The sequence below is a fragment of the Sinocyclocheilus rhinocerous genome, unplaced genomic scaffold (assembly GCF_001515625.1).
Source record: "Sinocyclocheilus rhinocerous isolate Xijiao unplaced genomic scaffold, SAMN03320098_v1.1 scaffold585, whole genome shotgun sequence".
NCBI classification, from domain to species: domain Eukaryota; kingdom Metazoa; phylum Chordata; class Actinopteri; order Cypriniformes; family Cyprinidae; genus Sinocyclocheilus; species Sinocyclocheilus rhinocerous.
In genome coordinates, this window is record NW_015630024.1 from 1,643,611 (window position 1) to 1,658,694 (window position 15,084).

A 15,084-nucleotide genomic window follows, 5' to 3' on the forward strand; every position below is an offset into this window, starting at 1 on the left:
CAGGTTAGGCCGTGAGTGATATAGCTTTACTGTTTATCAGACACACCCCTAAGGAATTTGATGTTATATATATCTGCGTAAATTGTCTTATGTCATTATCATTCGTGATCCACAAAACTAGTAATTTGCTGTCTTGCCTTGACAAGCCTAACTGAGAGTGCCCCAAGGCATTATGGGAAGGTGTTGACATGTGGTCAGAGGATGTTCAGTTAGCAGTCAACGACTGGCAACATGTTGGAGCTAAGCTGCTCTGCAAGTTGTGCAATTATTATATCAGCCAATAAATACAATACCTCCTTTTATTAGTTTGTCAACGTCTATAGTGCTACATTCTTCAGACACTCTTTTTTAACATTTTTAATTTAAACTTTATACGCAACTGCAGTAAATTTTTTTTGTTGCATTTATTACGATAAGATGGGGGGGGGGGACCAGGAAAGGTCCTCAAGCCCGGATTCGAACTCGGGACGCCCATAACGCAACTGCGTCACATGTCGGCGCACTGCCCACTAGGCTATTGGCGCTGACTGCAGTAATTCTTTTTAATAATCTTTTTTTATTTTTATTTGCATCATTCAAATAAATATCTCTTATGCTCACCAAGGCTGCATTTATTTGATCAAAAACACACACAAAAAAAACAGTAATACTGTGAAATATTATTAAAATTTTAAGTATCTGTTTTTCTAGTGTAATGTAATAAAATATTTTAAAACAATTTATTCTTTTGATGGCAAAGCTGAATTTTCAGCATCCATTACTTTAGTCTTCAGTATCACTTGACACTTCAGAAATCATTCTAATATGCTTATTTGATGTTCAAGAAACATTTCTTATTATTGTCAATGTTTAAAATGGTTGTGTGGCTTAATTTTTTTGTGGAAACCATGATATATTTTTCAGGATTAATGTATAGAGTGTTCAAAAGACCAGCATTTATTTGAAACAGATTTCTTTTGTAACAACATTATAAATGTGAATAATGTAAAAAAAAAAAAAAAAACACATTTGAACAGTAAAACAAAATAGTACCTTCTATTAAATTTGACTTGATTAAGCCATTTTGGAATTGGATTTCTACGTAGAAATTCCTAGAAGATAATATCAATGCATTCTAATGAAGAATTAAAAAAATGACATGTCATAAAGAGCATTAAAAGTTCACTGTTCTTGCATGGGATATTTAGCATCAGTTAAAATGACAAAAGGAACATCCTCCACACCTTAAAATAATTTGAAAAGCATTCAACATTTCAAGCCGAGACACAAACACTTCTTTCCCTCACAAACACAGGCATAGACACACACCCTGCTGTGTGATTTGAAATATGACGATAAGCCAGAAGACAGGTGATTTGAGGGTGGAGTTGAAGGTAATGTAATACTATGAATTTTTACAAAGGCATGCAGATATTTCGGAGCATATTTAGCTAGAAATGCTCTATAGACTACGTTTGAGTGACGGGGAGGAAAGATGAATGTCGTAGGTCAAATTTCGCTGTTTATTCATCTCTCACTGTGACGCAAGTCAGAAAGAAACGATTATATGCAGCAAATGCTCTGGTATGGAGATCCATTTTAAGGTTATTTTGGATAGTAGTTGACATGGCAAAATCGACTCCTTTATGCCGACAAACTACAACTTTCTCATGACAATGTGCGTTTTTTGTGCACACAAATCAACAAATGAACATTAACATGTGAACTACTGTTTCCCGTAATATAGATGTGATATAGATATATAGATGAAGTAGATAAGACAGGTCTTTTTAAACTCAGCAAAGCAGATACACTTAGAGAGAAGCACACATGGCATCAATCTAAAAACAGTACGAATGCTTTGCCTTTGTTTGTGACCGTTACTCACCGTTGTTGCTGTGTCTCACACAGTCCTGGAAGACGGCATGCCACTTCTTCTGTTCTTTCTCCGTCATGACACAGAAGTAGTGATGGCGGGCGTATGGATGCCACAGGATGAGGGGAAACTGCATGGGACATTTCAGAAACGGGGCACTGGCCGCTTTGGCCTTTGTATCTAAAACAACAGATCACACAATACAAGAACATGATTATAAATTATTTAAAATTACACTGATTAGACATAATAGATTATATAGCACTGTATATGGAGTATTAAAAGAACTCATCCTGCATGTATCCTGTCTATTCTAGACATCATTACTATTTTTGAAAAATAAAAGATAAAATAAAATACATAAATAATTATATTATATTATGAGATCAAATAAGAACTCTTATAAATAAATAAAATAAATACCCTACTTCATAAACTGAAATTTGAACATTTAAAAATTACTATATTACTATTAAATTAATATTTTTTAAATTACTATTGGATATAGTATGTTCATACTTCGACTTTAAAATAATATTGTGCTACATGTCCATTAGGATCTTTTAGAATTCTGATAGTATTTTCTGACAATGCTACTTTTCTGTCTGTTTATTTAAATATTATTGTATTCATTCATTTCTCACCACTCAGGCTATTGTTTAGAAGCCCCAGGTATTCCTCCATCGAGGTCAGGGCTCTGTACCCGGCACAGTTAATGACCCCTTTGGAGTGGAGACCTCGATCATGTGCCTGTAGAGGAAACACACAGCTCAGAATCACTCTGCAGCTGGGGAAATGACAAACATATCCACTAACAGCAGTACACTTTATATTCACTTTAGGTCCAGTAATGCAAGACTAACATTCAGATCATTTTTTCTTTTGTTTACATTTAATTATCTGAGCTGGGCATGTTTGTGGTGAAAGTTATGGGGGGGAAAAAGGAAAGAAAAAAGAAAAAACACGCTCAGTGGTTTACACTCACCGCTTTGCTCTCATATAAGCTGATGTTGTAGAAGTCGCCCACATACAAAAAGCGGCTCCTCCATTTCTTGCTCTCTTCCAGATACTGAAACAAACCTCCAGAGAAGATGGACTTGTTCTTCAGAGGGTCCTGTGGTGGGAACAAACGCATTTTAAATGAATGCAAATCAAAATAATTTTACTAGATGAAAGCATGACTAAACAAATCAATGAATGGTGTTTAGAAGACCAACGTGAAACACTCCCAGCAGTCGGAAATACAAAAGGCCAATTCGAGACGTATTTATATAACAGATCTGAGTGATTCAGCCCAAAATAAGAAATGGGTGGAGCAACTGGTACATAAAATACATTCAAGCTTGTGTTATGTCTACAATCAAAACCACTGCTTTCTGTTAATGGATGCTGAATTTACCACTGGTGGGTGCGCATGCCTTTGAAACAATGTTAATCTTTGAAACTAAATACAAATAAAATGCAGACAGATATTTTTCAAGTCCAGCTGTCCTGTCTCATAACATCTGAAGGACTTCAAATATGAGAGTGCACAAGCGTTTTTCTTGGCCATGGTCTAGATTTCGGTGTTTAGTAGAGATCAAACGACTTCATGGACAAATGATAATTGGGGAGGTCAGGGGAGTTTGGAGACCAATAAGAAAACAGTTTTTAACTTTCTGCACATTTGTTGAGATAACCAAGATCTCAGAACATCCCTCCAACCTAATGCAATCAAACCATTTCAGCCAACAATGTGTTGGTGACCGATCTTGAACTGTTTGACAGATTTGTCCACTGCAGAAAAGCTGGTTTCAGCTCCTTTGACATGCTCGTCTCAACCCAGAAACAATTAATATCAGAGGTCAGGGGGGTGGAAAGTTTTCAAAACAACAACAACTTAGTCTGGCAAAACCAAGTAGATCATTCCCATTATAATCAAAGTCTTCTAAACTGGGAACGCCCGGGGCGATGCTCATTCAGTTGATGGACGCAAAGTTCCCATGCACTGGACAGCAGCTCCAGCCACTTCAATTTTTCATGTTTGTCTAAAACATAATTACAGTTATATAAATTGTTTGCGTTATAACTTTTGGCAGTTGCATCGACACAAATTCCATAAGTAATACTCGTAAACAAAGACAGTACTGCTCCAAGTTCATTTGTGGGCAGGTTATGTTGTCGGTTACATCATCCTTAGACTCAGTGGAAATGTGGGCTGGCACCAGCACCAGCATAATTTTGGTAAAAAATGGCATTAGAAAGCAAGGTCTACCCAAGATACTTTGATGTTACAGTCAGTGGAATGGCGTCTGAAGTCTTTATGTGCTTTTGTGTGTGTGTATTTGCTATTCAAGCCTTTGTTACAATTATTTAACTTGTGTGAAATCTGCTCCACTTCCTCTTCGCTGACTTCATGCCGATAAGCACGACCAGAGTCTTCAAAACGAGGGAAACAGTACAGCAGAGCCAAAGGGGAAAAAAAGAAAAAAAAAAGGAAAAACTGAAGCAGGAAGGCTTACTTCTGATCTCATTTTAACCTGGAGTGGGCAATATTCTTTGCCATTATTTTTCCATTCTTTGACAATCTTTCCCCATCCCTCTGGGATCTACATGACTGGACAGACAGAGGTGAAATATAGGGGGTTTTACCTTTCTATGTAGCAGTTGTGTCTGGGTATTCCCTCCTCCTTCGATCTCATAGCGTACGCTGTTGAACAAAGCCACAGCGTACTGCTGCTCATAAAACTTCCCAAACTCTGCCATCACAGCGTTGGTGCGGGCTAAGTTGGAACAGAGATACAGGAATGTTAGATTTAAAGAAGGACCGCAGCACAGGAAAGAAATTATTACTTTACAGCTGCAGAGTGCACTGCAAATTGCAGGTTGCATTTGCTGGAGGTTACTTTAGGTCAAATGGCAGTATAAACATTTAATCACCATCACAAAACATAAACCTGTTTAGTTAGTTTTAGTCTTTTAGTTGAGAATTGTTCCCAAAAGCAATTAGGCAAGATAACAACAAAGATGCAAACACAGAGAAAACCCCAGCCTCTTACAGCATCAAACAAAACAGAGCTGTAACTTGATCCAAGATTTTTAGTTGACTAGAACTACAGTGTGAAATACAACAAGTGACAATCCACTGTCGACATCATTAGCCCATGTCTGCGTGTGCGGGTTTGAAAGAGTTCAAACGGAAATCATGATATTGCCATGTGCGATTATTAAACCACAAAAGACTGCAATTTAAAAAAAAAAATATATATAGTCTGCATGCTTTAAAGTATGTTTTAAAATATAGTACTGCTATGTAAAATGTATTATTATTCATATTAATTTTATATGCACATTATCTATTTTTATAAAATAGTAATTTAATAATTTAAATAATAAATTATTAAAATAATTTTAGAAATATAAAATAACAACGTATTAAATACATTACCATATTAGATGTAAGGGGAAAAAATAATATTGACCAAAATAATAAGATTATGATTTTTGGGCCATTTTGTGCAACCCTCACTGTGTATTCTATTACAATATCATAACACTTATATTGAAATATATCTTATCTGTGAAAATGCTGATCCTGAAATTCAATAGGGTTACAACAGAAAAGGTGATCATCAATAAACGGGAATTCCTGATAAAGAGAGAAACAGTTGCAAAAACAGTCAAGTGTGGAAACACATGGACACAGTATGAAAATAAACATTGAAAATGAAAAGACCCGAGCCTGCAGGCTTATTGAAGCTTTATGAAAAGAAGATGGTGCTATTAAGATGAATTTGCTTATATAAAGAGACCAATAAATGGAAAAAGTGATGCATGATCAGAGGCAATCACATTTGAATGCCATATTCAAAGCATAGTGGTCTAGTTTTAAAGCAAACAATATCCTTGGCATTTAATATTAAAGGGGTCATATGATGCGATTTCAAGTTTTCCTTTCTCTTTGGAGTGTTACAAGCTGATTGTGCATAGATAAGATCCCTGAAGTTGCAAAGACTAAAGTCTCAAAACCAAAGAGATATTCTTTATCAAAGTTAAGACTCTGCCACGCCCCCCTAAAACGGCTCGTTCTAACACGCCCCCACATATCTACCTCACTATGTGGAAATATTTGTGTAATTTGCCGCCCAAATGTTCACGCAAAGAAAGAAGGCGTGGTTTCAGTAACCGCAGTTAGTGTTGAAGCAGCTATGTCAGGGAGATGCTGTGTGTTTCTAGGCGAAAGCAAAAGCACTTTATTTGGCCTTCCGGAAGTAGATGCATTTAGGAATCTTTAAGATTACTTACAACAGAACAGCAATGCATTTTATGGACGACTGTTTCGTGAACCTAGGAGAGGAGGTAGTTCTGACTTTGCTATGACAATCTGGCGCTTCTGAATCAGCTACTGTTTTGTTATTAGTTTAAGTATTTGCTATTGACTGTTCAAATGCGGAGTTTTGCGCATCGTGTGTGTGTGTGCGTGTGTGCTGTCTTAACCGTGGCTTGTGTACACATACCAGCTTCATCATTGTGTCTGTCACGCGACTCTGTTCCCCTTTTGGGCTCTGTCTTTACATTTATTTTGAAAGATGAAGCTCGCGATTATGGTAAGGGGCGTTACATTTCCGACGAGTGCTTGCGGTGTTCGGCCAATCACAATGCGCTGGGTCAGCTGGCCAATCAGAGCAGACTGCGCTTGTCGGAAGGAGGGACTTTGTAGAAAACGAAGCGTTTGAGAGAGGCGGGGCATAGAGGACTTACAATAATGTACAGTATTTGAAAAATAATGTGTTTTTTGAACATTAAAGCATGTCAACATATTCTGTTACACCAAATACACAAAATAATGATCTTTAAAAAAGCATCATATGACCCCTTTAACATGACGAGAGCCTTAGTGTTTGGATGCTGATGAAAGCTGGCACGTGTTTGAATGTATGTGAAAGGACATACTTCCATGAGAAACAAGAAGGAACAACCTGACAGGAACGGAAAAGGAAGAAGGGCCACATCTGATGTCAACTGAAGCTACAGTACAGCACTCTAAATACACACGGCCTTCTGGGTATTCAGGTTTACTGTACCATGGCCTACAGTAGGTCTCCACAGGAAGGAATCTCTTCACTTACACCTCATTTCTCAAGCACTCCATCAGATTAGGAGCTTCTTGTTACAGGACATTTGAATGAAAATCATGTTGTTGTGATTGCATGAATGCAGCAGCCGGTGTGTCTGTGAGGGCAGACCGTTCTCTAGCAGACCCACTATTGTATTAAACTAGAATAACTTGTAGACTCAGTTTGCTTTGGCTCAGTGTGGACTATTCCACTGTATTCATTCACATGTATATTTGCAGAGAGTGTTTCTAGACGCTCAGTTGGCACAGGTGGAACAGGTGCTGGCGACGATTCGCTAGCAAACTTCTTATCAACATAAACCCTGTAATGTAATGCTGTTGTGAACACCGCACATCACGTCACTCATCACATCTTAAGATGGGTTTCACTCAGAGCGTGTTAAAACGCATTAGAGCTGGAGTTTTCAATCTTGGACCCCCAGGTGGCTGCATGAGAATCCTAGGAGGTCCATGGAAAAACTGAGAAAAACACAGTTTAAAAAAAAACACAGAGTAAACTAAAAAAAATTTGATTCAAATAACTAAATATCAAAAAATACATTAATAAATCAGTACTTAACCCTAATAGCACAGTACTACAAGTAGAAAAAATTTATAATGTAACATAATAGAAACTAAATATTTCTCAAATAAAATTTACACTTTCAAATTATTCATGTTATAGTATAAATTGGGTCTATACATAAAAAATAAATAGCTGTCTTTGAAAAGTTTAAATATTAGGATGTAAATGTATTTATTTTAGACTTTATACATAATCTTTCAAATTAGAAAATTTTGTTTATATTTTTTTTATTTATATAGTTTCATTCGAATTTTTCTTTTCTTCCAAGGTTTATTTTTCTTTACAAAGAACATTTGCAATAACTCGATTTTTAGACAAGACACCAAGAAAGTCATTATCATACTTCAGACACTTTTAATAAAAAAACAATATCATAAGACATTTATTGATACCAACACTTCCCTAAGACATTCTTGCAATTTCAACAAAACTTTAACTGCCACTTAGATTATTTTACCTTAGTGACAAGTTTAAAAAGTTGAATTCTACAAGTCAAAGCTATCTATTCACTGACCACAGAGACTGTAAAAGACCAAAAGCTGACAAACATCCCCTCCCACATGCACAGTCAGCAGATGAACCCTTCACTGTCTATGAAACTGGGGAAGGGAGGGAAAGATATGGGGGAGACAGATAAAACAAAAGTGTGAGAGCATGATGACACCTTGAGAAGATCCTCCCCATTACTCCAAGACCTGTTCATACTTGCTCTCACTCTCTCAGAAAACATCCAGCCCTATTAGCCAAATAGTTCACAAGGGAGGTCTAGAGATCCCTAGAGGAATTTCCTGTGTTCAAACCTCCCTTCAACCTCCTGACCTCCTGTCCATCTACCACAAACATCTTCATAACCGCTTCAGGCTTCATAAAGGGAGAGTCTATGAGGGCGGCCTTCTCTTGTGAAGACCAAACATCTTCCCACAGTTCATTACTAAACAGCGGTGGAATTTCAAAAGGGCTGACTCAGCAGATACACTCAGTATTTTATGACATCAGCATACACGCCTGCATGAGATCCACCTGAATTCATCTCACAGAAATTAAATATTTCTCTGAAATGAACTCAGAACAAGACGATCACTTCATCAAGTGCCAGCTCACCAAGTGACTCAAGCCTATCATCAGTGAAAGATTCGGACTGGTACTTCAAACACACACAATGAAACCTATACTTCTTAACCAGTCCTGACTTGTTCTTAGAGCATGTGTGTGTGTACATACAAGGTTGCGGTGATCCAAAATTTCCAGTCACAGCCAAAAGAGCTTTTGTTTTCCCATAATAACGTTAGGAAATTATCTCACACTGTTCATTTCACTCAAACTGGTTTTTCAACAGTTTTCCACAACTGAAGATTGTTCTAAATGAACACTTAGGCTATATTTATCAAGTCGGTTTCCATCCAGAGATACTTTCTATGATTGACATGAGGGGAAAAAGATGAGAAGCAGATCCAAAACACAGTAACCACTACTGACGTCACAAATTATGGACTGGTAACATTTCATTTCCCACGTGTCAGGTTGGTCACACTGGATAGCTATGAAATGTTCCTGTTAGTTTCTAGGAAAACTCAAAAAGCCAATGTTGTAAACATAATTGCGGTATTCCACACCTTAAAGCTCTTTAATTGCAAAAGCATATTTCTTTAAAGGAACGTGATTATTTCCCATCATGTTTTGGAGAGGAACTAATATATAGTTATGAAGGGTGTCTTTACAGGTAGAGGATATAACCAGTTCTCCAAACCAACTAGACTAGAGGAAGCATAATGCAGCAAAAATACTTAGTAGAAGCTTCATGGGCACACAATGGAAGGACATTTTTCCATTTTACCATCTTATTATTAGAGTTATAGCAGAAAATATAATTTGTGAACACAAAAGTAGGCCTACTATTAAAAATACCAAGAATACTCAAAAAAAAGTAGAGTTAGCAAAACTGTTTTTGCCAAAACGTTAAACGCCTAAAACGTTTATACAGTGGAAAAACATCAATTCAAAACAGGATTAGCAATATCAAAAATGTTTTTAATACAAATATGTATTACTCAATGTTGCCTGCCTTAAATCTGCATGTGTAGGCTATACTTGAGGCTTTAGGGGGCGTTTAAACGCGACGCGTTCTTAGGTTCAGTCTGAGTTACTTTTAATTGTTGGTTATTGAACACATATGCGAACGTCTGTGTTGCGTTGCGTCGCGTTTTTTAGGACGCGCGTCAAATAAATTTGTTGTGATTTACTCAACCTCATGAACTTGTATAAACCTGTTTGACTTTATTCTTTCCGTGGAACATAAAAAGCAGTTAGGAAGAAAATTACAAAATGACAGTCTGGGTAAATGATGACTATGATTTTGATTTTTTTTTTTTTTGAGTGAAAAACGCATCTCGACTCCTGCGTTCCGTCTCATACCGCTGTTGTTTTTGAGCGCGCGAATGCGTCCAGGTTTCTTCGGTGTATACGCGTCTGCTAAAAATCTCTTAAAGGGGTCATATGATGCAATTTCATTTTTTCCTTTCTCTTTGGAGTGTTACAAGCTCTTGGTGCATAAGGAAGATCTGTAAAGTTGCAAAGACTAAAGTCTCAAATCCAAAGAGATATTCTTTATAAAACTTAAGAGTCAGCCACTCCCCCCTAAAACGGCTCGTTCGAACACGCCCCCACATATCTACCTAACTGTGTGGGAAGATTTGCATAACGCCGCCCAAAGGTTCAAGAAGGCGGGGCATAGAGGAGAAACAATAATGTACAGTATGTGGAAAATAATGTGTTTTTTTAACTTTAAACCGCATAAACACATTTCATTACACCAAATACACAAAATAATGTTCTTTTTAGCAGCATCATATGACCCCTTTAAATATTTGTGGATGGTGTATCCACGCTAACTAAACCCATCTCTTTTAAACAGTCCTCTTTTAAAGTACGCTAGCTCTATTGTACAAATAATGACTTTTTCCCTTTTAAAAGTAACACAAACGCGTTTTACCTGTAATCATCTCTCGTTTGCCTTCGTCCAGGTTGGTAGAAATCACATCACCCATGGTGACGATTTAAATGACAGTCACAGATATTGAAGAAAGTTCCTTTGGATCTGAAACGTATGAAACACTACAGAAATGTGTCTTTTGCGTCTTCCAAATAAAGCATCCCTGGTTACTTCAGAGCGTTGTGTTCATTTTGCATTGACGTGACTTCACTGTGTGACTGCGACGCTCTCTGTGAGAGAAACAAGACTCATTTAAACTTGAGTCAAATGAGTGACATTCAGAGGGTGTGGTTTACACCGCCTGACACACCCAACTTCACAACAAACCTTCTGTTGTTTAATCACAGCTGATTTTAGAGAGTCTGATATGATCATGGACTTGCTTTTGTTATATGATGGGCTTAAGTTGATGTATTTATTTATTTGATAAAAAATGAACACGTTTTGGTCCTTTAATGAAGTAATTATTATTTTCTTGAAGTAATGAAGATATGAATATTTTTTCAGTCTTACAAGAATTATAGAGTTTGCAAATTCCGTTCCACAAATATCTTTGAAACTGAATTACAAAGCTGATATTTTCTCCAGGAAATGCAAACTGCTTTTTAGGAACCTGAAGCCTTTGAGGCTTGCTTTGCTTTTCTTTTTAAGTCAAGGGAAAGAGAGGAAAAGGCACAATTGTATCTTAGAGAGAGAGAGAAAGAGAGAGAGAGAGAGAGATTAAATAATCTAATTTCCTAAAAACAACTGTTTAAATTAGCCTACTTTTATACTAAAAGACACTTTTATTTAAAAAAACAAAAAACATTTTGATTGAATAATATTGATATGCATTGATATATAATATTATATAAATATTATATATATATATTATATAAAAATACAAAATATTTGAAGCAAAAAAAAAAACGATAAAGGGTTTACCTTTAGGCGTTTATCGCCCTCGTGCGGTCAAAATGACTAAATGCTGCTCTAGCCAGGAATATGTATAATATACACATATGATACTTTACATGACAATAGTAAAATGTAAAATATAACAGTATATCTTTATTTAATTTAATTGTTATTCTTATTTTAACAACGTATGTTGTTAATTTGATGAAGTAAACTAAAACTGCTTTGCTTCGTAGTCAGTGAAATTAAAATTCAGTGTAACATATTTAACCTTTAGTTGCTTCTCTAATTGAGTGACCTGCTCTTTTTGTCACGTAGCGGGGTCAATGAACAGTGGAAACAGTTGCAAGGGTATTTTACAACCTCCACTGATCATGGCATGAACAATCAGCGTGAAATCAAGGAGGGATTCACTTGTGATTCTGTGTCTGCGCCCTCAGCGTTTGGCAAACGCGCAGCATATAACGGTCGGTGCTCGGTAGCACGAGCGCATGTGAGGGAGGGGCGCTTAAGCAGTGACGAATCTCCGCAGTCAGCTGCTGTGAGTGCGAAGCACCGCTCTGCCAGAGACAGTAAGAGGAGAGGGAGGAGAAGATATAGCACACGGGCGAACACTTAGGAGCATCATGGCACCAATTGGATTAAAGGCGGTCGTTGGCGAAAGTAAGACCATAATGTTAATCCTCGGCTACTGAGGTTTAATATTCAACCATACGTGCGTGCTATTTTATGGTACCTTCCCGTTGCATGTGTCATTAGTGTTCCTCAGCGTTCGGTTCCCCCTGGATGCGGCTGGTTGTTTCCCTGCCATTGTGCTGAACGGGGAGGACATTACTCTCGGGATGTTGCGGATGCGCATTGTGCATCATGACATGAATAGGTTTTTTCTCATTGCATAATGTATTAATATATAGCACGAGAACCAGACAAGCACCAAAAAACCTTGATGCACCAATGTAAAGATGGTCTATCACACAGGAACGCCCTTATTCTGCACGGACGTTTGAGGAATTACGCAGGGTTCTGTCGACAGACCTCTGCGTTTTTGTTTTATTTTGCTCGGTTTGGTATTTATAGGCGTAATGAGGATAGAATTGAGGGGATGTTTGCATAACTCTATCTTCTAGTTCTAGAGATGAGCTCAATATATGCGTTTTGGCAAAGCCTCACCCCTGTGATTGATCACCAGTGCATTATATTCCATTGCGTAAAGCTCCAGCTGGTGAACTGATCTGCCCAGGAAGTGCCCGTGCTTTTAACATGAATGCAGCTGGCTCGCATCTCCGGATGGATCGTTAAATGGCGGAGTGGTTCATGTTTGGTTGAATAAGGGAAAATGAGAGCACCAAATGCGCATCCCTCAGAGGTGTTGTAGCTGTATCTGTCATGTGTAGTGTATACTAGCTGAGAGAGCGTTCAGGAACAGAATGACGTTTAGTTCAGACAGATTGATGGCGGTTGTAGGTGCTTTCGTTTTAGATAAATATTTTGCTTATGCAGCAGGATATGGAGATAATTGTTTTAAAAGCTTCTGAAAAGTCAATTAAATATATTATTACAACTGTAACTCTCTCTTTTTGTCATTGCATTTTCAATCAGAAATTGCTAGTAAATTTCACAAATGATTAAGAAACGGCAAGTAAATAGTAGGCTATTTTCTTGTAAAACGTAGGCTACTCAATCACTTCAATCGTTACATTCACAAATTTGAAAAAAATAAATTATAATGAAAATATGAACTCTGCCATGTTCAAACGCCTGTTTACTTATTCATTTATTTGAAAGAAGCATTTAATGTATTTTATTTGTAGCCTAATACATTTAAATAAATTTGGTACTTTTATATTTTTGTACTTTTATATTTAACACAAATACTGTACCTTCTTCATATAAGTATAGGAGTAATTTTTTTATCCCATTCAAAACTCCAGTTATATAAATACATAAAATGCAATTCATAAAAAAAAATTATGGTTGGGGGTAAAATAATGCTGGTAAAAGTAGTTTGGCATATTTTATTTTACAATTATTATAAAATTACATATAATACTGTTTTTTAATAATCAATGATGAGTGAAGCAATTTTGTTTTAAAATATCATTAATACTTGAAAAACGTATTTGTCCTCCAAATCAAAGTCAGTTTGGATTCAGGAAGCCGTTTTTTAGTCATGTGACAAAACCCCCACAAAACAGTTTTCAAAAAGGACCCATCTTGGTTAGTAAGTAAATTTTATTAATCATAAATTTTGACCTTTTATGAAAAGAAACATTTTGTCCAGGTCAAATGGGGTAAAATATTTTACCTGGGAAAATCATGATTTTTTTTTTATTATTAAATAAAATACTGTTGAAAATGATTAAGGACATTTTTAAACTAAAATATTTTAAATATTTCTAAAAACATTTATCCTTTTCATCATCTTGGACATCCTTATTTGTCACTGACTCATTATTATGCCCACATCATTCACCACTACCGCATTAAACATTTTGAGTTTGTTTTGTTTGTAATATATCGATTAATGTTGCTGAAACACCTTATGCTAACTTCAAACTGAAAGCACAGAAAATATGACATAATAGTGAAAATGCTGTTGCATTGTTCAGTCCAAATAAAAGGCTCATGCACATAATCAATATTGACTGAAACCTGATCATTAAAAGCCATAAATGCTCCGAACACCTGCGCTGGATTCTGTCTTCCTCACACACGGGATGATGGATTGGTTTTCCTGCGGTTTGATGTGCCGTGCGTGGGTGTGTGTGTGTGTTGGTTTCACTGTCTTCTCCAGGGACATGAGATCCAGTACACATAATAAAGATCAGACACAGGGTCAGATAGAGAGCAAAGCCATGAGCGGAAGACTGCCCAAATCCTTGCTTAGATTGTCATTGTCTGTTTTGATTTGTTTTTACCTTTAAAATATGCAATATTGACAGGGAGCTGTACATGTGCGCTGTAGGACAGGATGTAATGTAAGGGGACAGCAGGAGTACACATGGACAGCATCTGTGTGAATGACTCACAGTATTTGTCTAAAGGGTCTTTCATCGGCATTAATCTAGCTCTGAATGAACCAGTTCTTTTGTTAGCCTGCCTATTTGTTGATCCATTTTCATGAATTGAACTTGTACTATGCCCTACTTACCAGATTTAGCCAAATTATACATCCAGGAAAACATATGATTTCTTATATATATATAGATTAAGGCTGGGTAAAAAATATCGATATCTCGTTTTTAATCGATTCTCATTTTTACGGAACGATATCGATTCTTAAATCCCAAGAATCGATTAGTCTAGCCTGTTTTCAGTTAATGGACGGAACATTGAAGGGACCTCCCATCCAATATATTGCAATAAGCATGGTGCTTTGGTACTTTTAATATGAAACAAAGTCTCAGATTTCAAATTCTATTCATTGTATTGCAGCATTTAAACAACAAATGCCGTTTTGGCGCCGTTTAATGTGGAGTGACAGATTGCTGTAGCGCCTCAGTTCAACAGACGCGGCAGCGCGAGGCGCACATGAAGTGATCATCTCCTCCACATTAATACCAGTTTCAGCACAAAATAAACATGACTAAACATCCGAAGGTAAGTTAAAAGAAAGAGTACAACTTTACAATCCGTATCCTGTCTCATGTAATCTCTCAATC

At 36.7% G+C, this 15,084-nt stretch overlaps 2 protein-coding genes across 2 annotated transcripts in view; one reads left to right on the top strand and one right to left on the bottom strand.

The window, feature by feature from the left end:
• LOC107739700 (niban-like protein 1) overlaps window positions 1-10,755 on the bottom strand; it is a 25,579-nt gene extending 14,824 nt beyond the window's left edge. Inside the window, exons 1-5 of the mRNA XM_016551898.1 lie at window positions 10,526-10,755; window positions 4,487-4,617; window positions 2,841-2,969; window positions 2,500-2,605; window positions 1,868-2,035 (exon numbers count right to left, since the gene is read on the bottom strand). Of these exons, the coding sequence (XP_016407384.1) occupies window positions 1,868-2,035; window positions 2,500-2,605; window positions 2,841-2,969; window positions 4,487-4,617; window positions 10,526-10,580 (589 nt within the window). The 5' untranslated portion in view covers window positions 10,581-10,755. The remainder of the gene's footprint in view (window positions 1-1,867; window positions 2,036-2,499; window positions 2,606-2,840; window positions 2,970-4,486; window positions 4,618-10,525) is intronic.
• Window positions 10,756-11,886: 1,131 nt separating this feature from the next.
• LOC107739733 (syntaxin-binding protein 1-like) overlaps window positions 11,887-15,084 on the top strand; it is a 36,001-nt gene continuing 32,803 nt past the window's right edge. Inside the window, exon 1 of the mRNA XM_016551935.1 lies at window positions 11,887-12,085. Coding sequence (XP_016407421.1) covers window positions 12,049-12,085 — 37 coding nt within the window. The 5' untranslated portion in view covers window positions 11,887-12,048. The remainder of the gene's footprint in view (window positions 12,086-15,084) is intronic.